Source organism: Lepidochelys kempii, chromosome 25 (assembly GCF_965140265.1).
Source record: "Lepidochelys kempii isolate rLepKem1 chromosome 25, rLepKem1.hap2, whole genome shotgun sequence".
Classification (NCBI taxonomy): domain Eukaryota; kingdom Metazoa; phylum Chordata; order Testudines; family Cheloniidae; genus Lepidochelys; species Lepidochelys kempii.
The window spans coordinates 12,328,935-12,350,730 of record NC_133280.1 but is presented as its reverse complement, the minus strand read 5'-3'; the positions used below and the strand labels follow the sequence as shown (position 1 = coordinate 12,350,730).

General features: G+C 52.4%; 1 protein-coding gene across 1 annotated transcript; it reads left to right on the top strand.

The window, feature by feature from the left end:
• The first annotated feature begins 2,548 nt into the window (after positions 1-2,548).
• Positions 2,549-21,368, top strand: CNN2 (calponin 2). The gene is made up of 7 exons (XM_073324320.1): positions 2,549-2,706; positions 13,200-13,321; positions 15,690-15,756; positions 16,537-16,674; positions 18,368-18,484; positions 19,140-19,286; positions 19,764-21,368. The coding sequence occupies exons 1-7, from the start codon at positions 2,644-2,646 to the stop codon at positions 20,025-20,027; spliced, it is 918 nt and encodes a 305-aa protein (XP_073180421.1). The 5' UTR covers positions 2,549-2,643; the 3' UTR covers positions 20,028-21,368.
• Positions 21,369-21,796: the final 428 nt, after the last annotated feature.

Below are 21,796 nucleotides of genomic sequence, written 5' to 3'. Positions count from 1 at the left end.
CACTTTTCACAGCAGACTTACTCAGTCCTGGCAAGCCTGGGGACAAATTAAGCCCTAGATGGAGGGTTGGGGGAGGCAGTGGGGGCCCGGGGAGATGGGCATGGGGATGCTGCTGCCCCACCACCCCAGGGCTGATGCCCAAAGCCTGAGCCCCACCGCCCCTGGGATGGTGGGGAACTCACTGGCTGCCTGCTCCTCCAGCATTGTGCCCCATGTGTTTCTGGAGGGGGGCAGAGCCCAACCCCTGCTGCTGTATGGGGATGGATAGATAGATACATAGATAGAAGGGGTGTATGGGGATAGATTAGATTAGATTAGATCAGATGGGTGTATGGGATAGATTAGATTAGATTAAATTAGATCAGATGGGGTGTATAGGGATAGATTAACTGAGTAAGGCCATGGTGTCTCAGTGGTAAGATCAGGTCTGTTGAGAAATGGAGCTACCTACCCACATTGTTCTGTCACCCGGCCCTCCCATGCCGCACCCTCATTATGATACACTCCTTGATACATGCTTGGGTGACACCCGCTTATTCCTGAGAACAGCGATCTTAATTTTTCCACTGAATGCATCCAATGAAGTGAGCTGTAGCTCACGGAAGCTTATGCTCAAATAAATTGGTTTGTCTCTAAGGTGCCACGAGTCCTCCTTTTCTTTTTGCGAATACGGACTAACACGGTGGCTCCTCTGAAACCCATCTTAATTCTGTCGCCCTGCGAAAGTGACACATAAATGGGTCGTGTGTGGTTGGGACCTGATTGACACTGGGAGCTGCTGGGGGCTGGGCTGGGGTTTGTCCAGCGCAGTGGAAAGAACAGGAGGACTTGTGACACCTTAGCAACTAACAGCCCACTTCATCGGATGCATGGAATGGAACATATAGTAAGATATATATATATATACATACAGATAAGTTGGAGGTTACCATACAAACTGTGAGAGGCTAATTAGTTAAGATGAGCTATTATCAGCAGGAGAAAAAAACTTTTGTCCTGATGATCCAGATGGCCCATTTAGACAGTTGACAAGAAGGTGTGAGGGTAGGTAACTTAAGGAAATAGATTCAGTCTGTGTAATGACCCAGCCGAAGCCCAGTCTCTGTTCAAACCCAAGTTAATGGTATCTAGTTTGCAGATTAATTCAAGCTCAGCAGTGTCTCGTTGGAGGTGTTCAGTGGAGACAGAATAATAAAGGGGGAGGCTGGATGGGATGCAGCCGACACCCCCAGCTTCTAGTAGAAAGATCACCTTTTCCTGCCATTGGAAGCAACTTTCTGTCCAGCCTGCTGGTAGCACAAGGAAGCCTCACCCAGCCCTGCCCAGAGGATTTTCTAACCCGAATGAGCTCACTGCCCTGGTATGCCTGGGAAGGCAATCAGCATCCTGGGGCATACCCCATCCTCAGCGTGGGCTCCTTCCCCCCCCCCCCCGCGGCTGGTAATAGCTCACCTCACCTGATCACTCCCCTTACAGTGTGTAGGGTCACACCCATTGTTTCATATTCTCTGTGTATATAAATCTCCCACTGTGTTTCCACTGAATGCATCCGATGAAGTGAGCTGTAGCTCACAAAAGCTTATGCTCAAATAAATTGGTTAGTCTCTAAGGTGCCACAAGTCCTCCTGTTCTTTCTGTGGATGAATTAGGACAGCCCCCTGTGTGTGGGGAAAAAGGGGGTGAACAGCGGCATCCATCACTGCAGCATGCCCAGCCCTATAGTGTGTGTGAGGGAGGGGGCAGGGGGTTGAGTGTACACAGGAGGGCTGGCGGGCTCGTAGGGATCATTGTGTGTTTGAAGGGGTCGGGTACGCCCAGGTGTCTGGGTGAGGTGCCCAGAGCATCTGATATAAGCAATGATTAATTTGGGCCAGGGCTGAGAGCCCTGGCACCTCTGGGCTTGGCAGTTCATAGTCCCGGCACATCTGGGCTCGCCTGAGCCCGGGCACCTCTTCCTTACACACTTAAGCGCTGGACATGAGGGATTGTGAACGCACGTGTGTGTGAGAGAGTGTGAGTGTGGTGGGCGTGGCATGGGTTGGCTGTACTCTAGGGTGGATGGGTCTGAGTGTGTGTGGGGGGGTTGTTTCTAAGGTGAGTGTAACATTTGGTGTGTCTGGGGAGATGGGTGGGCTGTGTATCAGTGCGGGGGGGGGCGTGTGAAGGGGAGGGTGTGTGTGGGTAAGGCGGGTTGCGTGTCAGGGCTGGGTGTCTGGTATGTGAAGCAGGGTGTGTGTGTGTGTGTTTGAGCGACTGGGGGGCGCGGGGAGGGGGTGGATCAACCCCCCCAAACCTGTGGGAAATCCCATCCCTGGGATCTGCCCCCGCCAGAGAGCCCAGAGAGTCTCTCACGCTTGCCGAGCTCTCAGGCTGACAAAGTCTCCGGGAACGGAGCCGGCGCTGGAAGGGGGGGCGCAGCCCCCAGCTCTGACCCCGGGGGTCACTGGGGGGGCACACACAGGAAACTCCCCATCCTGCAGGAATTCGGAGCTTTCCTGCCCTTATAAGGCTATTTTAACTCCCCTCCAATCAGCGGGAGGAGGCGGTGCCCTGCTCGGCCAAAACCTCCGGAGCACAGCGAGGGAGTCTCCTGTACGCGCCGCGGCCCCCGGACCTGGCGCAGAGCGGCCCCCGGAGCGCAGCATGAGCAGCTCGCAGTTCAACAAGGGCCCGTCCTACGGCTTGTCCGCGGAGGTCAAGAGCAGGGTGAGGCTGGCGGCTGGCCAGAAAAGTTTGTAGCGGGGCTGTGATGTGACTGGGAGCTGCGCCCCGGTGCGCCCTGGGGAGCTGCGCCCCGGTGCGCCCTGGGGAGCTGCGCCCCGGTGCGCCCTGGGGAGCTGCGCCCCGGTGCGCCCTGGGGAGCTGCGCCCCGGTGCGCCCTGGGGTGCAGGCGAGCTCCAGACTCTCCAGTTCGGGTCTCTCCCAGCTGTGTCCTTCGCGCGCAGCCAGCGCCCTGGCCCGGTCCCAGCTGCTGGCACTGGGGAAATCTGCCTCCAATCTCCTCTTCCGCCCCCCCTTCCTCAGCCCGGGCTGGGAGCTCCCTTTCTGGGCTCAGCAGCGGCGTGTGGCCTCTGGGGACAGAGAAGGCCCGCACCTCCCACTGCCCCCAAAGTTAGGAGCGGAGCAGGAAGTCTCCCTGCCACTGGTCCCAGGAGGCTGTTCCAGGCTCCATCTGGCAGCAGTTTCTCCCGGGCTGGCCCGGCTCCTTGGGTCCAAGTGTGTTTGGTGCAAGGACAGGTTCTGTCCTGGTGCAGTTGTGTGCACGTTTAGCACCCCCCAAAACCTTGCCTGGCTTTGTCCAAGGGGCAGTGTTTAATTCGTGCCAGGGCTTAGCCCTGACACCTCTGGGCTTGCTGCATCAGTTATGAAAGCAAAAAAATTACTTGTGTCCCAGCAGCTCTCTGGCTACCAATTAAGCACTGCTAACAGGGCCTATAAAGTGGCTTTGAGGGGGTGTGGCCAAGGGGAGTCAAATGTATCTCTGCATCCAGGCGCCCTGAGGTTCTGGGGGGATGCCCATTTCCACAAAGGGATGGTGGTGGGAATGTGGGAGGAAGCAGCTGGGCGTAGCCTGCTCCTCTGGCCTGAGCTGGGTAGGCTGGGGGCATTGCCTTTCAGTCCTCTGTCTGCCACAACAAGTCTGAGAGCATCCATTTCCCCCTTTTCATCTGATCCTGACCCTGGAGCCATGTTAGTTAGCTGAATATCTTAGTCCTGGTGGGCTTATTGAGCACATTATAACTTTAAACTCCTCTCCCCCTTTGTTACTGCTAACATCTGAACTCTGGCCCCATTAGTCTATCTTGCATTTTGCTACTCTTGGACCAAGTTAAAACTGGTCACTTTCACTTTTGTTTCTAGTCAGTTTCCCGCTCTACTTCTCTGTCCCAGTTTGACTTCTAAACTGAGCAGGGAAATCCTGACATGCAAACTGTCTCTTCTCGTTTACCCAAAAAAAGCCCCCTCTCTTGCTATAAAATCTACATTTCTGGGCCTGAACTGACCCTCCCTCTGAACCGGGAGTGGTCTCAGCTGGTTCTGTAGCTGGCTGTGATGCTGAGGGCCCTAGGGAACATAGGGTAACTCCAGATTTTGGGTGACAGTGGTTAAATCCTTCCTTCTGTTAAGAGAAATCTACCAGAGCACAGACTAAACCCTCTGAGAAGGTAGGCTATTAGGCAATGGCGTGCAGGTGTGGGCAGTAAACAAGCCATGGGACTGAGCCTTGATGGAAAGACTCGTGTCTTTCTATAATAGCAAACTCCTCTCAGGGTAAGGTGTGGGGACAATATGGTGCAGTTTCTTGGCTGCCTGTTTGTGTAATCCTAATCCCTATAATTTACAGATTGGATTGCTCGTGTTCTGAGTGTAATTAAAATCTAAAATACTAGCTATGTTCCAGGGAAGGCTTTTTTCATTATTATTATTATTATACCTTACGATATTTGTTCCACCAGATTTTCTTACCCCTGGCTGGACCTAGTTCTCTATTTCCTTGGCAATTTGGCCTCCATTTATCAATGTGTTGCTATAGTCACTGAGAAACACACCTGACCTAAATAATGATGTAATAAACTAAGTGTCTAGGGCCCATCTTAGCTCTTATGCTACCTGCAACTTCCAGAAGTGTTTCAGGAGGCCTTCTCCGACAAATCACTTGGTGCCGAGGAAAAGGATCCTCCCCTTCCCCAAGTTAAACTGCCAAGGAAGGGAATGTGGGCTAGAGGTTAGAGCATGGATCTGGGAGTGGGGATTCCTGGCTTCTGATCCCTGCTGTGATGCTGACATAGCCTTGGCCTGGTGTCACCCCATGCCTCGCTTTCCCCAGGAATATGGGGATGACTTTGGGCCACCTCTCAAAGTCTAAATTAAATGTTTGTGGAGCACTGGGAGATCAGTGGCTGGCGGGTGGGATCAGTGGCTGTTGGCATCTTACCTACATTGTGCCTGTCTGTGGCAGGGACGGTCCTATCTGCACAGTGGCTACTACTGTGGATCCTTGATGGAGGTTCTGAAGTGCTACTGGAATAAAATACAAGCAGTTTATGCAACTTCCGGACCGGCCTATGGTGGAAGTGGGAATTGCTAGCCCATTACAATATGCAGCAACAACCAGTGAGCAACTGATACCACCTTCTCATCTAGCCCTAAGGGGCCTTCCTTGACGTCACTGTAAACAAGGAAGTTTCCCACTGGTGCCTGCATAGACAGGCTGCCGGCGGCATTTATGTAGCTGTCTCATCCAGACCGGTTCGTATGGGGGTTAGAGTGCTGTGGCTAACCCACAAAACTAGTGCTCCCCATTGGTGAAGCTGTGGAGAGTCAGATTTCACTTGGGTTTCAGAGGAGCAGCCCTGTTAGTCTGTATTCGCAAAAAGAACAGGAGGACTTGTGGCACCTGGGAGACTAACCAATTTATTTGAGCATGAGCTTTTGTGGGCTACAGCTCACTTCAAACATCCAGTGCAAATGCAGCTACCAGAGCTGCCTTCTGCAAAGGTGTGAACGTCTGGTATCTCCCCATCTAGTTCAGATTGATTCTGTCACTTGTGACACCCTCTCTGCTCCAGCAAGGGCTCCTGTGTGGAGGGGGAGAGAGGCTGAAAGGGACTGGAATCTTTCCCTTCTCGGTCTGCTCCTGCTGCAGCTGCGATGTGGCATGTTTCCTCTGCACCTGTCGTCTGGGACCAGCTTGCTCAATTTGCTAATGTGACACTGCCGAGGGCTCTCTGGGAGCAGGTTCCTGTGTACAGATCTGTAATACGGTGGCTGAGTCAGAGCTAGGTGCTGAATAGGCAGGTGCCTCTTCTCTCTGCAGCCTTCCACGGCCTCTGTTCGTAAACGCCTCTCGCTAAACCTTATGGCCCAATCCTGACGGGTTGTTGCACAAGATGGAGGCAATGTGATGGCTGAACACTAAGTAACCTACAAATGTGGGCACATCATGGGTGTCCTCTCTAAACGCAGCTGAGTGAGGATTTTTTTTATAGCCAATGGGACAGGCTAGCATCAAGCTAGTCGCTTAATTCTTATCAACCATGTGACCTGTTTTATAACCCCCATAAAAGCAGGACAGATATCTGCAGTGGCTGTGTAGCACCGAGATCTAGAAGAGAATCCACCACAAGGCTCTGTCCTAACCCGGATGAGTGATCACTAAAGCATGACCGCTTAGACCCAATTTTGACTCAACCCTTTGTCTAGTCAGCAGAGCCCAAGGGACAGGCAGTTTCTGCTCTAGGTTGCTTAAGGGGACGATGCTATAAAGGGAGGGAAGGGGAACTCCATCGGTGTGTCTGACATACCCCTCCCCTTCCCCGGTTTGTACTGGCAGCAGTAACCCTGTTGAAGAACAGAAAAGTGAAGCCAGCCTGCATGCCTGATGCTGCGGAACAGCCATTCTGTGCAAAGTCACCTATTCCTCTGGGGGTGGGTGGGGGTCAGGGAGAAAGGACTGGGAGTCAACTTAAACATGCACTCTTCTCTTCTTCTCTCCCCCCCCCCCCCCCCCCGACACTGCAGCAGTGCCTAGGCCTTGCTGAAGCTGAGAAGATGCACTGGTGTTACTAGGTCCAAGTCCGTGGCACCAACCCCTAAAAGTAGATGCCCTTGAACCTGTTAAATCCTTGCTTAGTTCAGTTCAGTCGGCTACACCCTCAAGGGAGTTGGCACCCACAGTAGTTTGACATTCTGGATTTGCACCATGGATTTTGATCTAGTTAAATCAGTACAACTTTTCTAAGGGTAGAAGTCCTTGGAGAATGGAATCTGTGGAATTTGCTTTTGGGGCCAGCTTGTCTGTCTCCTCCTCTTCTGTCTCTTCCTCCCCCGCCCTCCCCCCCACCCTATTAGCTCCCTCGGTCCCTGGGTCAAATCAGTCTATCACCTAACCAGATTCACAGCAGAGTCTAGGGGGAAGAATTCAGACTTTGCAGCATTAACTGCAGAATGTTGACATGCTCCCTCCTGCACAAATCAGAACAGTTCCCCTGGCCTTGCAAGCTGGAGCAGAAACAACTTGGGGAGGTGATAATGTTGGCAATTGGGGAACATGTCATATTTGTCCCTCTCCATGGGAAGCTTTCTCTTGCTGGGCTGGGTTGTTAGTGCCAATATGAATTAACATCTCTCGCCTTCAGAGGGTCCTATCCAAATTGTCAGCGTTGCTCACTTTGGATTCTGCGGTTAGGAGGTTGGATGATCAAGATCTTGCCTGTTCTTTGTCTGTCGGTTCCTGGAATTGTGGCTCTCCTGATTAGATCAGTGGGGAAAGGGCGGCTTTCTAAATGACCATGGAGGCGATCTTTAAAGCTTCCACTGGATCAGGGCCCTGTTGTGCAAACCGTCCTTGCCCCGAGGAGCTTAGAGCGTGATAAATACTGGGGGATGGCACAGGACAAGGGAATGGTGCCTGCTCCAATAGGTCTGCGGTAGCTAAACAGCAGCTAGTGCTACCCATGGGGCTGGGAAGGCAGATGAAACCCGGAGCAGTGCGGTCCCGGAACTGAAGCAAGGATTAGATGTTCTCATTTGCCGTGTGTGTGTGTGTGTGTGCGCGTGCACAGTCACGCTGGAGAGGCTACGTTGCTTTGGCTTATTTAAACCTTCATGTTTCAGGGCACGGACCAACCACTAACTGATGAGGGTTAGGAAGTAACTTCCCCAAGTAACTTTCTTCCACTTGCGGGCTGCCCCTCTGTCTGAAGCAGCTGGTGCTGGGTGAGAAGGATCCCAGCCTGGTCCTGTGTGTTGTCTTGTGTTCTGATTTGTCCTGGGGCCCTGTGAAATCTGGCAGACTTGTTCAGATTCCTCCATCAGACGAGCTCCCATCCAGAGGCCAGTGCAAGGCCCTGGATCTTGAGTGGGTTTGGGAGTGGATCAGTTCTACATGCCGGAGTAGCTGCACCAAGAGCCAGGGTGGGGAGAAGCAGGGGTGTGGATTAGTGCTAGATTCTCCCGTACCACTGGGGCTAGGATCTCCAATGCCTCTTGTATGTGTTGAGCAAGTGCCCTCCCCTTGCATTGCTGCTGTCAAAAGGTCTCCCCTTCCCCCTTGCACCCCAGTCCCCTTCACCGGTTGAAAAGGGAATGAAGAGCAGGTTGTGAAATCAGAGCTGAGCATTTCACGGCAGGGTGTTCAGCAGCCCTCGCTCGGGCTGGGCAGCTAGTGACCTCGCAGCAGTGCAGTGCTCTGAATCCGGTGGGGGTTTGGATCTTCCATGGGCTTCTCCAGAACCTAAACTCTCCCTTTTCTCCATGGGTGCTGCTTCCTGCCTGTGGGGAGCTGGGAGTCTGCAGTTGATCCAACGCGTTCATACCCTTCTACCCTCTGGTATAGTGCATTATCTCCCCCCACTTTATAAACAGGGAAACTGAGGTGGCATGAAGTGACTTGCCCAAGGGTTGCGGCAGGAGTTGTCAGAGCTGAGATTGGGAGCGAGATCCTCCTATCTCCCGCAGTATGCTTGGGCTGCCAGAGGGTTCTCTCCAGCGACCGGGAACCAGACTCCCAGGAGAGCTCTGCTCTCCTCATGCAGCTTATGGCCCCCAATGTGGACAGAGCCAAGCTCTCTTGGAATTGGGCTCTGTTGTAGGTGTGACTCTCTCTGGCAAATCTGGCCCTTCTTCTCCTGGCCCCTGCATCTCCATCACCGAGCTTGCCCCCTTGTGAGCTCAACCTGCCAAGTCCTCAGCAGCGGGTAGAGAGGCCCAGATGGGAGTACAGATGAACTGGGCTGTGTGGTTGCCTTGGCTGGAGGCAACCACACAGCCAAGGCAAAGGCTGTGAGCAGGGCCCTACCAAATTCGTGACCATGAAAAACCTGTCCCGGACCATGAAATCTGGTCTTTTGTGTGCTTTTACCCTCTATTATGCAGATCTCATGGGGGAGACCAGCATTTGTCAAATGGGGCTTCTGACCAAAAGGGAATTGCAAGGGGGTCGCAGTATTTCCATTCTTACTTCTGCACTGCCTTCAGAGCTGGGCGGCCAGAGATCGGCAGCTGTTGGCTGGGCACCCAGCTCTGAAGGCAGCATCTCCCCGCCAGCAGCAGCCCAGAAGTAAGGGTTGCAGTACTGCAGGCCCCCCCATCCCCCCAATAACCTTGTGACCCTCCCAGAACTCCTTTTTGGGTCAGGACCTCTGAAATTTCAGTGTTGTAATTATAGATTTAAATCGCTTCAAAGCGTGAAAGTAACCTTTTTAAAATCCTATGACCGTGAAAGTGATGGGGCCCAACTGTGTTCTGTGCTCCATGCTCAGTCTCTCTTGGTTCATCAAGGGGTTTGTCCCTGTCCCTGCCCCTGCCAGAAGACTCTAGTCAATGAACTTGTAGTGTTCCCAGGGAGCTGGGCTTGGAATAGAGGGGAGCTGGGCTAACATGCCTATCCTTGCCCTACATCAGTTGAGGCTGATCTCACCCTTCCTTATCTCCACCTCTGCAGACTACTGGGGTTTGTTGAACATGGAAGTCTAGTTTCGAGCTGGGATGAAAAGTGATGTTTAAGCTCTGTGCAGTCAGAGCACCACTGACAAGCAGTCAACTCTAGGGTGGAGGACTACAAGCAACCCCCAAAGCCAGAGGAGGGAAACTTTCTCCAAGGAGACTGTCAAGTCGAGGGGACCTTCCCCCAGGCAGAGGGGACACTCTGCTTTGCATAGCTGGGAGACACCCACGCACTAAACTGCATCGTGCTTGTCTTGGAAGTGCTGAATTGATCTTGTTGGGATTTGACCTTGTAGTGTCAGGGAACTGACTGGCGTTGTAAGTATCTAATGTGACACAGTAGTTAAATGTCATGTACCCACTAGTGGCTGGCTCCTCTAAAAAAGATAAGAGCCTACTACTGCTGCCATCTAATCAAGCTTCACCCTTAGCTGAAGAGGTAGAGGCCCATGGTTCTAGTGTCAAAGGTTCTAGGTTTAATGACTCCACTAAGTGGAGGGTGGTTATACTTAGCCCTCTACAAACGAGCAGCCTTCTTCTGCCTGATATATATGCAGCCTTAAACCCTGCTCCAGAAGCAGCCAGCAGCTCCTCCAGCACCTGTCTCTGACAGGTGCTCTTGGGCACGAGCCCTTAACAGAGGCTGCTTAGTAGCAGCTGGGAGAGGGTGTCTGACATGCTGATGACTCTCCTCTGGCAGCAGGGACCTGCTGTCTCCTTCACTTCTTTAAAGCTGCTTGCAGCTGGGACAGCTGGCCTTGATTTAAACAAGGTACTTTGCATTCTTGGGATATTCATGGTGCCCAAGGAATCTGCTGAGACACATTCCTGGGCTGCAGGGAGGGGAAGTCTGGCCCTGACCCCAAGGGCAGTGGTTTGGGCTGCAGTGCTGAGGCCTCTAGGGCTTCCTCTCCCCTGGGAGGCTGGTGTTAGAGATGGGGGGCAGGGGAGTGTCAGGCTGTACCTGCTAAACACAGCATCCTTTCCAATGCTGGCTATAGACCCCAGGAGTCCCATCTCCCTCCTTCACCCCCTCCCACCCCCCGAGTCAAGTCTGAGCGAGGACCCCTGAACAAAGCTGACTGGGGACACGAATCAGTCCTGCTGCTCCCTTTCCTGTGACTTGCCCTGAGTGACACTCTTCCTGGGCCTGTGCACCTTAGCTGTGGGGTGGGGGAGCGTGCTGGGACTTGGGTGAAGAGGGCAGAATCTTGCCCAGCTTCCCGTTGCCGGTCATGCCAGTGCACCAAGATCCTGGATAGTCTATCACAGCGATAGCACTTCAGGAGAAATTCTGGGGTGTCGGGAGCAAGATATGTGATTATATTATAACCTGCAAAGTCAGACTGGAAGATACAGACCTATAAAAAATTTGGGGGCAAAGCAAGATATTGCTTGAGGAGGGTGGCGAGACAATTGCCCCCATAGCAAATGCCACCCTGATCTGTAGGCTCAGGTTTTATTGACAGTGGCCTTTTTCTGGGATGGGGTGGAAGCAAATGAGGATTGAGAGACTGTAGGAGACTCTTATCTGTGTCCCCTGTGTCCATGGCAGGCAGATACAGCCAGCCTCTCACGTGCTGGTGTGGGGTGACCTTAATCCACAGCATTAAAGGTCACCTGCGGAAGAGGGTAGGTCATATCTGGGCACACTCCTTGCTGCTTCAGAAAGGCATGAGGAGTTCCCTGTCATTTTGCTGGGTCTCTTACCGTACGAACGCAGTCCGGTCTTGCTGTGAGGCTGCCGGGGACTGCAGCGCTTTCCCGGGCCTTGAATCAGAGGGCTCGAGTCTTTAACAAAGAGCGCCTTTCTCCCCAGCGGGTGCAGTCACTTGAGCTAAGTGAGGCTTACAGATTAATGTGCATTTAAAAGCTGCCTGCCCACCCCAGGTGTGTTTTTCCTACTCCATCTCTGTACCAGTTCTCCAGCCATTCCGTCTCCTGAAGAGACAGGACCTGAATTTCTACCGTTTAAAATAAAACAAGCTGGAAAACCAGTTGGCTTTTTTTAAACAAAAGCAAAACTTTTCCAGACCTGCTGCACCAAGGCAAAGGCCGAACTAAATGCAATAAAGCAATTGCACGAGATGAAGATGCATCTAGACTGATGAGCGGTGAGTTGCTCTAAGTTGTGCTGGCTCACACAGGATGTCAATCATGCCAGCAGCCCGGTGTCTTAACCTCAAGGCCTTGTCCTCCTCGCTAGCTTCTATCTTGTAATGATCACTCTGTGCTTTTTATAGCCGCTTTGTCTGCAACATTCCAAGGCAGGGCACTGCAGGGGTCAGTCGTGTCTCTGTGATGGGGAAGGAGGGACGAGCCAATAAGTGCAGCAGGGGATTTTGGGAGACAGACTGCAACTGGCCAGCCTGGGATTTGGGCAGGAGGAGTGCAACGTTCCCCCTGGTCTCCTGAGAAGCGACAGGTGATGTCTAGTGACCTCGTTGTCATAGGCTGTACCGTTTCTTGTCTGGTAGCTGGGTGGGGAAGAGCGTGACGTGATGCCGTCGCATCTGACCCAAGCTTCCGAAAATGTCCAGTGGGAACCAGCCCAGAGCTGCCTTGGCTGGGTTCGCTCGCGTGCGGAGGGGGATTTTAGAGCTTAGAGTAAAGACCAGCCTTTTCCTCATGTGTCAAAACCAAGCAAACAAGGAAGTTGTTAAACTCCCCATGCACGTAAATGCTGCTGGATCTGCCCCGGCTGGCTGCTGAGGGACCACCAGTGCTCGTACTAATCTCTTCGTTGCTGAGCTCCTGCTTGGCCTGGCTTTCCTGTGCATCAGGAAGTGGTAGCTGACCGAGTATCTTGGTGCTATCCAGACAGCCCCTTCCTGGTGCTGGGCCCTGTTCTCCAGCCTGCTTAGCTTCAGCACGTTGGGCCCCTAGGGGGGTCTAGCGGCAAAATGCCTGGCAGTGATTTGGGGGTTTGTTTTCTCTTGCCACCATTAAGGCTCCTTCCGGGGAGCTGTGTCCTGACAAGTCTTTCCAGTGGCCATGCTAATGTGACATTGACCTGCACTGATGATGATCTCCTCCCCACGCTCCTGTTGGCCTGTGTATTACAGGGGGACCTGCTGCTACACACTGGGGTAGAGTGAAGCTGGGCCCCTTTACATTAGCTAGGCTGCTGCAAAGGGGCTGTGGGGTTAAGGTAACGCAGTACTCACCAGTGCCAGCCAGCGGAGGAATACCTGATGGCCAGCTTCCCATTGGTGCACATGCTGGGCAGTGCCAAGGTATTGATTCCGCACTGACCAGCCCTGGGCACAGAGGGGATGGGTCAGTATCTGGGAGTGAGTGGGCACGGCTGGGGCAGGCACGTACCCTGTTTATATGGGCTCTGCTGGGGAGCAGACTAGAGGACCACTGTAGCCGGGGTGCAACTTGAGGCTGCTTTAGCCTGCGCTGGGGGACTGCATTGGCTTTGCATGCTACCCCCACCCTTTCCGTGGGGGAGCTATACATCTGGCTCAGACGAGGTGGCCCCGGTATTGTCCTGTCTCCCTTTCAGCTTTCCCAGAGGTCTCTGATCATGGAGTCTCACTTGTTTTCTTTCTCTTTTCTCTCTCCCCCATGGTCGTGTGTCCTAGCAGCCCTTACTGAAAGGTGCTGTCTGCTACCCATGTGCAGCAAGCAGGAATGTGGCCTTGTGGCTGAGCTCACCAGGAAGTGGGCAGTGGGTGGAGGGGTGGCTAGCCCAGGGGACCCAGCGAAGAGCTGCCTGACTCTTCCATTCTCTGCTCTCCTCCCAGCTTGCTCAGAAGTACGACCCCCAGAAGGAGGCTGAGCTGAGGATATGGATCGAGAGCATCACCGGGAAGGAGATCGGCCCCGATTTCCAGTTGGGGCTGAAGGACGGAGTGATCCTCTGCGAGTGAGTCTGTGAGGGCCCAGGGGTCTGCATTGGTCAGGGGGGAACTGATGGAGCAGCAGGCTGTGAACGCTGACCTCTCCTTGCCATCCAGGGGAAGAGCTCCATGTCCTTCCATCTTGCTGGCCAGTTGCACCCATCCTGCATTACTGGGCCATAGCCGGAGCTGCAGACCGGCTTGGAGGCTTAAAGCCAGCGGTGCCACTTCAGAAAAACGTTGGAGATGTGCAAAGTCATGCCAGCATATTGGCCCTGATGCGAGCTCTAATACACGGCAAAGGCAGAACGGGAGGGAAGCGGAGGATATAATGGGGCACGCAGAGCTGTGACCAGCCTGGGTGAGGCGTTAACTGCCCCTCTTGCCCCATAGCAAATGATACCAGCACTTAAAGCACGAGTTTGGCCCTGGCTCAGTGATTGCCTGCGATGTCTCTGCAAAAGTCCTGAGCCTGGAGCTAGACTCCCAGTCTTGGCCTAGGATGCAGGTGGGTTGGCTGGCCTCTGGGCGGAGGTGTTGGCTGGACTAGGGCCAGGCAAGCGCTTGTGCTCTGGGATTGGCTGGCAAATGCAATGGCAGAGGATCCTGCTCCTGGCTGTGAGATGTCACTTAGCAGAAGTGCCCAAGGGGATACCAGAGCTAATTTAAAAGGGAATTGACTTGAGGAGCATTGGAGCCCCTGGCCTGGGTGTCGAGGGCCTAGGGAGGAGCAGGGTCACATCTGGAGTAACCCTAAGCACATACTGGCAATTCAGTAAGTGCTGGAGACCCAGTGTCATGAATAGTGAATGCTTTGCTTTCTTCTAGCATCTCTCCAAGGATCTCCAAAAGCAGATTGTAGATATTCATAATAGTCTGGGCAGCTGCAAACAGCAAGAGAGGAAAATCCAGTTCCAGGAAAGCATCTGAAAGATGGGAATGTTCCAGGGTTCAGATCTGCCTCTGCAAAGAAATGCAGCAGAGCCTGGCCATTCCCAGGGCCTGGAGCAAGAGGGACTGTTCCAGGATTCCTTCTGAAGCAGCCTTTGTTGGTTAGCAGACAGGGTGTCAGAGGGGAGAATGGCTTATTATCCATTTATTGGCCTCTAATGACTCTGTCTTGGTTCTGTGATTGGGGGTGGGTGGAATCGGAGATCCTGGTAACAATCTTGTTGCTGAAAGTGGCTGAAGCTCAAAATAGAGGGAGTAAATACATAACAAGGATATTGCATTAGTCTCTAACCACACATGCCAGGAAATACAGGGCTGTGAATTCTCAGTGGTGGTAATGCTCCTGATGTAGGTGTAAGTGAAACTAGGGCTGACTTCTCTCTGGGGGACTGATATGTCAGGAACATGATGATGATCCTGCTAGGGGAAACCAGGTGGAAATTACCTTCCCAGGGCCATGTGGCACAACCTGCTAGCTCAGGGAGAACTTGCATTTTGCCATTCCAAACTCCCTTGCTGATAGTGTTCATGTCACTGCTTTCCTATGCAAGGCCAGCACGGCCAGGAGCTGCTCTGGGGACCATAACATCCGTGCTTCCTTAAGTGTGAGTTTAAATCTTAACATTGAATTAATGTAGTCTTGTGTTCTGTGTGCGTCCTGTGCCTAGAACAATAACCCGTGCCAGGGACGCCGAGCGACTCCCATAATAAGTAGTGTGGCTAGCCTGAATCTTAGAGACTTGGGGTTTTAATATTGCATTGACTGTGGCTTTGAAGTGTAGATGCAGCCCATGTCGGCATCGCTGTACTGGTGGAGCCTGCTAGTGTAGATGCAGCGTACGCCACAAGGAGGGGTCCTGCTGGGATAGGAGGATCACCATTCTGAACAGGGTTGGCCTCTGTTGCCGTCTATGCTGGGGCTTTGTCGTCATCATCACTATCCTTGGGGATGGGGTACCTTTTTAATTATTTTTATTTATTTTTTTTCACATGCCTGACTGACGTGGCTACACTGGGATAAGTTGTTTGTGTGGTGGTTTTTTTGTGTGTGTAGCCCAAGGTTGAGGCAGTGTGGCCTAGTGGCTAGAGACCGAGGAGACCTGGGTTCCATTCCCAGTTCTGCCAGTGACCTGCTGGGTGACCTAGGGCAAGTCAATTTTTTCTCTGCCTCCATTTCACAGGTGGGGAATGATGCTGCCCCCCTCTTGTGATGCGCTTTGTGAGCGGATGAGAAGCGCTGTATGCGAGTCTAGGGATGATCATTTCTTCTGCTAACTGTTTAGCTTTGTGGACGCCCTTATCTCTGACGGCTGCTTGTTTGTTTAAAAGCAGCCGAACAAGAACCTCTGAAGAGATGCTTGTGCAACTCCACTGTGGCTGGAAATGTGCTTCCACATTGTGTGATTGGCATCCGCTCTTACAGCTCTTTCTCACTCTCTCCAGGCTCATGAACAAGCTGCAGCCAGGCTCAGTGAGGAAGATCAACCGCTCAGCTCAGACCTGGCATCAGGTACGTGCTGGCTGCTTCCTTTACAGCGAGGGTGGCCTGGCTGATCGCTAGCCACCCTGGGAGCTCCTTCTCAAATCATAGAATATCAGGGTTGGAAGGGACCTCAGGAGGTCATCTAGTCCAACCCCCTGCTCAAAGCCGGACCAATCCCCAACTAAATCATCCCAGCCAGGGCTTTGTCAAGCCTGACCTTAAAAATTCCTAAGGAAGGAGATTCTACCACCTCCCTAGGTAACGCATTCCAGTGTTTCACCACCCTCCTAGTGAAAAAGTTTTTCCTAATATCCAACCTAAACCTCCCCCACTGCAACTTGAGACCATTACTCCTTGTCCTGTCCTCTTCTACCACTGAGAATAGTCTAGAACCATCCTCTCTGGAACCCCCTTTCAGGTAGTTGAAAGCAGCTATCAAATCCCCCCTCATTCTTCTCTTCTGCAGACTAAACAATCCCAGTTCCCGCAGCCTCTCCTCATAAGTCATGTGTTCCAGTCCCCTAATCATTTTTGTTGCCCTTCGCTGGACTCTCTCCAATTTATCCACATCCTTCTTGCAGTGTGGAGCCCAAAAGTGGACACAGTACTCCAGATGAGGCCTCACCAATGTTGAATAGAGGGGAACGATCACGTCCCTCGATCTGCTGGCTGTGCCCCTACTTATACATCCCAAAATGCCATTGGCCTTCTTGGCAACAAGGGCACACTAATTGCTGCCTCCCGGGTTCCTTCCCTGGCCCCCTTTGGCTGCGGCCTGTGTCTTTATCAGTCTCTCTTCCCTGCCAGCTAGAGAACCTCTCCAACTTCATCAAGGCCATGGTTCAGTACGGCATGAACCCCGTCGACCTCTTTGAAGCCAACGACTTCTTCGAGACCGGGAACATGACCCAGGTGCAGGTGTGCCTGCTGGCTCTGGCAGGCATGGTGAGTACCGCTGTGAGGCTGACTTGTCATTGCCCTAGTCATCTCGGCTGATGCACCGGAACTATGAAAGGCACCCTCCCCTACCCTGGTAGACCCTTGGTATGGTGGCCTGTCATATGGAGACAGGGGGAGCCAGAGGTTGGAGGGGGGCACAGCCAGGGCAGATCTGCGCCCTGGTAATTCTGTGCCCCTGCAAAGCTCTGTAGTGGCTGTTGAAGCAGGAACGTGAGTCAGGTTAATTCTTGGGGCTGCAGTAGCCTGCACCAGCTGCTTTACCTCTGACCCTGACTGTGCAGGGGTGGACCCAGCCTGGTGTCTAACGGGATCTGTCCCATATGGCTTGTGGGCAGGAGTGGTCATTCCTTCTCCTAGCCCAACCAGCTCCCATGGGTTTGGGGTGAGGGTGGCTGGGGGGGATGAGTCGCAAGCACCCTAGGGTGCCAAAGGAAGTGGCTACACTGAGGCCTCCTGACAGTAGAGCTGCAGCTCTTCCCTCCTCCAAAATGCCCTGGCTTTAAAGCCAAAGCCAGGCTCAAATTTCCCCATGGGGCTCTTGTTCTCTGGGTGGTGGGAAGAAGTGATCTCACCCCAGCACATGGAGCCAGCTGCAGCCGGGAGCCTTCCCAGCGAGCTCGGGGTCGGGGGAGGAAGCAGCTCTGTTAAGCTTGGGAAGCCTCCGTAACCAAAGGCAGGCTGCTTTGTGGGAGGGCTGTAGGGGAAGTGGCGGCTTGGCCACCCTGGGGCTGAAGCTGTCGCTCATGGCCCAAACCATGAGGCGCCAGGTCTCTGAGGTGTGTGCTCATTGCTTTGCAAGTGGCCCTTCTGGGCTGGGGCAGCTAGTGAAAGGTGTTGCCTTGTGGTGACTGGATTTTTATACCCTGCATGGATGAAGGATAAAGCTAGTAGAAAGTAGGTCAGTGGCTGCCTTAGGATAAACACATAATGGATGTGGTCTCATAGCTCCTCTGACCAGGATGAAGGTGTCTGTCCTGGTGTCCTGGCTAAGTTCTCGTTTGGGTAACTACATTTTGCCTCCTTAAATTACTACGCTAGCCCTGGCAGGCTCATTAATGCCGCGTCTAGCACGTGTGCACTGGAAGTCACCATGTCTGGCCTGCAGAGGCCACCATCAAACTCCTAGAGGTGAAGGCCAGACGGGACCACATTTCATCTGACCTCCTGCATGTTGCAGGCCACAGAATCTCTCCCACCAATTCCAGTCGTAGGCTCATAACCTCTGGCTGGGCCTACTGAAGTCCCCTACTGTTAACGAATCCCCCATTTACTCTAGTTCACACCAGCAAGTGACCAGCATCTGACCTGTTCTGCAGCATGGAGTCCTTACGCTCTGTCCCAAGCTGTCTCTGCGCCACTGGCAAATCTGCCACGTTCCACCCCATAAGCAGCTGCATTTCTGCGGTGGATAAAGGATCTCTGCTTCATGGCTATAGCTTGTAGAACTGTAAAACACCTTTCGCCCTGTCAAAGGTGCTGTGCAGGAAGTGAACAAATAGCCATCTCCGTATGGGATATAAAACCTCCTGCATCTCTAGCCTGGCAGTTCTTGGGGTTGAGTCTGTATGTTGACTGACTGCAACGTTAGGTTGTAGTACCCTCTTCTATGCAGGGACAGAACTCAGTGGTTCTAACTCTCCTCTTCCTCTCCCCCCCCGGGCCCTTCTCTCTGCTGCAGGCAAAGACCAAGGGGATACAAAGCGACGTGGACATTGGGGTGAAATACTCGGAGAAACAACAGAGGAACTTTGACGATGCAAAAATGAAGGCCGGCCAGTGTGTCATTGGGCTTCAGGTGAACTGGCTGCTGTGCCCTTCCCATTAGGGCAGGGGTGGGCTAGGCAGGGCCACGGGGTAGGAAGGCATGTCTCATGAAATTTGGTTATCCCTTTAACACCTGAATTCGCTGCCACTGCATATGGCTGATGGTCAAAAGACTTAATAGCCTGGATGTTCTCTTGTTACAGGCTGGATATGAAACATCCAGCACAAAGTAGAACTGCCCCGTGCCCTTCATCTCCTTCACTGCCTGGATTGTCACTGCTGTCCTGGCCTTCTTGGCATGTCCATTCTCTTGCCCTGGGGGGCTGGGGTGTGAATCTAACAGGTACTCTGGTCTGAAGGACTGTACTAGACTCCCTCCTCCCCACCAACAGAGGTTTGGACCTGGAGGGTTGCCCTTGTAGGGAATTGGAGATGGGACAGTTGTGAAATCAATAATACAAGAACACTGGAAAGCATGCTATTGGAGGCAGGGCGAGAATCCCTGCCCTTGGGAGTCCTCGTACTTACCCCCCTCTAAATAAGGAAGGTCAGAAGGCTGCCTTTGAGCCATGAGTCATTGTGCTTAGTATGGGAGTGGGGGAGAGGAGACTTATTTGAGACGGGGGGAGCCTGCTTCAGACTCGGTTGGGCTGTAACTTTAGTTCTCTGTGTAACTCTGCCCACAGATGGGCACAAACAAGTGTGCCAGCCAGTCTGGCATGACAGCCTACGGCACCAGGAGACATCTCTATGATCCCAAAAACCAGATCCTGGCCCCCATGGACCATTCCACCATCAGCCTTCAGATGGGCACCAACAAGTGTGCTAGCCAGGTAAGCAAGCAGTCATGGACCTGGTGAGCCATCTGTGGGGACATAAAAAAAGGGGCCAGTTGAGTGACTGGAGTCTCTTCAGCACAGAACATCTGGGTTTAAGGGTGGTATTAAAGGGGGTAGATGCCTGACTGGGCAGCTGGGTGAAATCCAGGAAAGCACCAGAGGTGCCTACTTGATTGCTGGAGAGCTGGTCTTGTGGTTAGGGCACTGGACCAGGATGTGGATTTGGATTCCTGGCCCTGCCACAGACTCCCTGTGTGACCTTGCCCAAGTTCCTTAATCTCTGCATCCATTTCTGCACATCTAAAACAGAAGCTGTACACTCCCTCCTGGCCCCCATCACCACGCAGTCTAGGTAGATCAGCTATTTGGGTAGGGTTTTGCTATGATCTGTAGCCCCTCATGCAGTGGGGGCTCAATCCCCAATGGGGGTTTCCAGCTGCCACTGTTACCACAACTAATCTGGTCTCTCAGGTGGGCATGACGGCTCCTGGCACGAGGAGACACATCTACGACACCAAAATGGGCACCGAGAAGTGCGACAACACCTCCATGTCCCTCCAGATGGGCTCCAACCAGGGAGCCAATCAGAGCGGCCAGATCTTTGGCCTGGGCCGACAGATCTACGATCCCAAGTACTGTCCCCAGGGCAACACTGGTGACGTGGCCAACGCAGTGTACGACCAGAGCACAGACCCACCCGAGTACCACTACTACCGAGAAGAGGAGGGCTACTGAGCCTTGGGCCCTGCCTGGCCACAAGGCGGCCACCTCCCCAGGCCAGCTCGTGTTCAGATCTCTGTTGCCGGCAACACTCCAGTATCTATAGCCTCTTTTTGTACCTTTTTTTAAACTTTTTTCCTGAGCAGACGAAAATCCCATGATCCTAGAAGAGAGAGTTAGTGGCTTCTTAAAATCCTGGGGCATCTCTTATCTTTGGGGGTGCAGCCTGTCACTTGCAACTTGCAGAATGCAAACAAGGCAGGCCTTTAAATGCTGATGAAGTCCACTTCTAGTCATCCAGGGAGACTCATACCAGCAAAACACTGGGGCTACGTGTGTTTCGTGGTGGGGGGAGTGGAGTGGGGAACTTGCTCGCAAACAGGATGCAACCTTCTAGCATTGCAGTCCTGTGTTGCAAGGATGCTGCTTATTCTTCATGCTCTGATGTGATTCCTGTAACGCTATTGTAGTTAGCATCAAGCACCGCAGGCCTTACCCAATGACTCCTGGTTACGCTAGTGAAGTCACAAAATCTCAAAGGGAATTAGAGGTGGCTTCTAGCACACTGGCTCTGGTAAAGCCTTTGCCAGCTCTTTCTGCTTCTGGAGATCTTGCTCAAGGGCCAAGGAATTCTGTTTTTGTGCCTTTTTATGATGCCAAAAGTGAAGCTCTAAAAGGCTCGTGCTCTCTTTTTAATGTGTGTGTATATACTTTTAAAGTGAGGCAAGGACAGTAAAGTACCTTGGCGACATCCTAGGGACCAAATGTTTAACTTAATATCTAAAATACTCTTATTTTGTGGCTCACCTCTCTCCCCTTCCCTCTGCCTCCCCCCTTGGAAGGGAAGAGGGAAGGAAGAATCTTATGAGCTGATCCTGTCGTTGCTAGTACTCAGGCAGACTGCTGCATCTGCACAGCCAGCTGCGGGATACTTGGTTGTGTAGGCATTGCCCTGGTAGGACAGTGGATCCTTACAAATGTTAGATGCTTTTGTATGTTTGGCTCCCCCTTTAATTTAAACCATCAGGAATATTTTTTTTTTTTAAAGTTGCATTTGTATGTGGCCTCCTGATCAGTGTGTCAACTTGGGCATTCCTCAGCCATACTGTGCTCTATAGGATGAGGTGGGGAACAACACTGCACTGCTGGTAAATTACAAGTCCTTAAGAACTAGATGGGATCTCGGCCACAGCTGTGTCTTAGAGGTCAGAGACTTCCTTCTGCGTATGGATAACCTAAATACTGCACAGTCCTTCCCAGGTGCTACTGTCCTTGTAAAGGTAGCTTAGAACTTTTTTTGAATAAAATGTGAAACTGTAATATTTGAATATAGGCAATAAAAGCTTTCAGATAAGACTTGAGCTGTTGTGACTTTATTTTTTTAAAAGTATATAACAAATAGGCCTGGCTCCATTGCAGAAGTACGGAGTTACTTGTTTCTCACTTGGCACGGTCACTGGGATGTGCCTCGGATTCCAAAGGCAGAGTGTGGGGTCTTTTGTTTTTGTTTTTCCTCTCCCCTTAAGTATTGAAATAAGACATTCATTTTGGTCACTGGCTGCCTCTCAATAGCTGCCCTAAGACTCAAATATTTTAAGTTAGTCTCCCTGGTACATTCTTGACACTCCAAATTAGAGTGAGATGCCTTATTGGATGGTATCTTTAAGGGAACTCCTGGAGTGCGAAGAGAGATTTCCCCATTGGTCAGTTTACATTCCATTTCTCATGGTCCACTAAACCTGATGCTAGAAGATAACTAAACCCAACACCTGCAGCTCAGTTAT

Bases quoted from the DNA above. Each gene is read 5' to 3' on its own strand.
- CNN2 (XM_073324320.1), top strand. From the start codon at position 2,644: ATGAGCAGCTCGCAGTTCAACAAGGGCCCGTCCTACGGCTTGTCCGCG. The intron at 13,322-15,689 runs GTGAGTCTGTGA...CACTCTCTCCAG, and splicing joins GACGGAGTGATCCTCTGCGA to GCTCATGAACAAGCTGCAGC. The intron at 18,485-19,139 runs GTGAACTGGCTG...CTCTGCCCACAG, and splicing joins AGTGTGTCATTGGGCTTCAG to ATGGGCACAAACAAGTGTGC.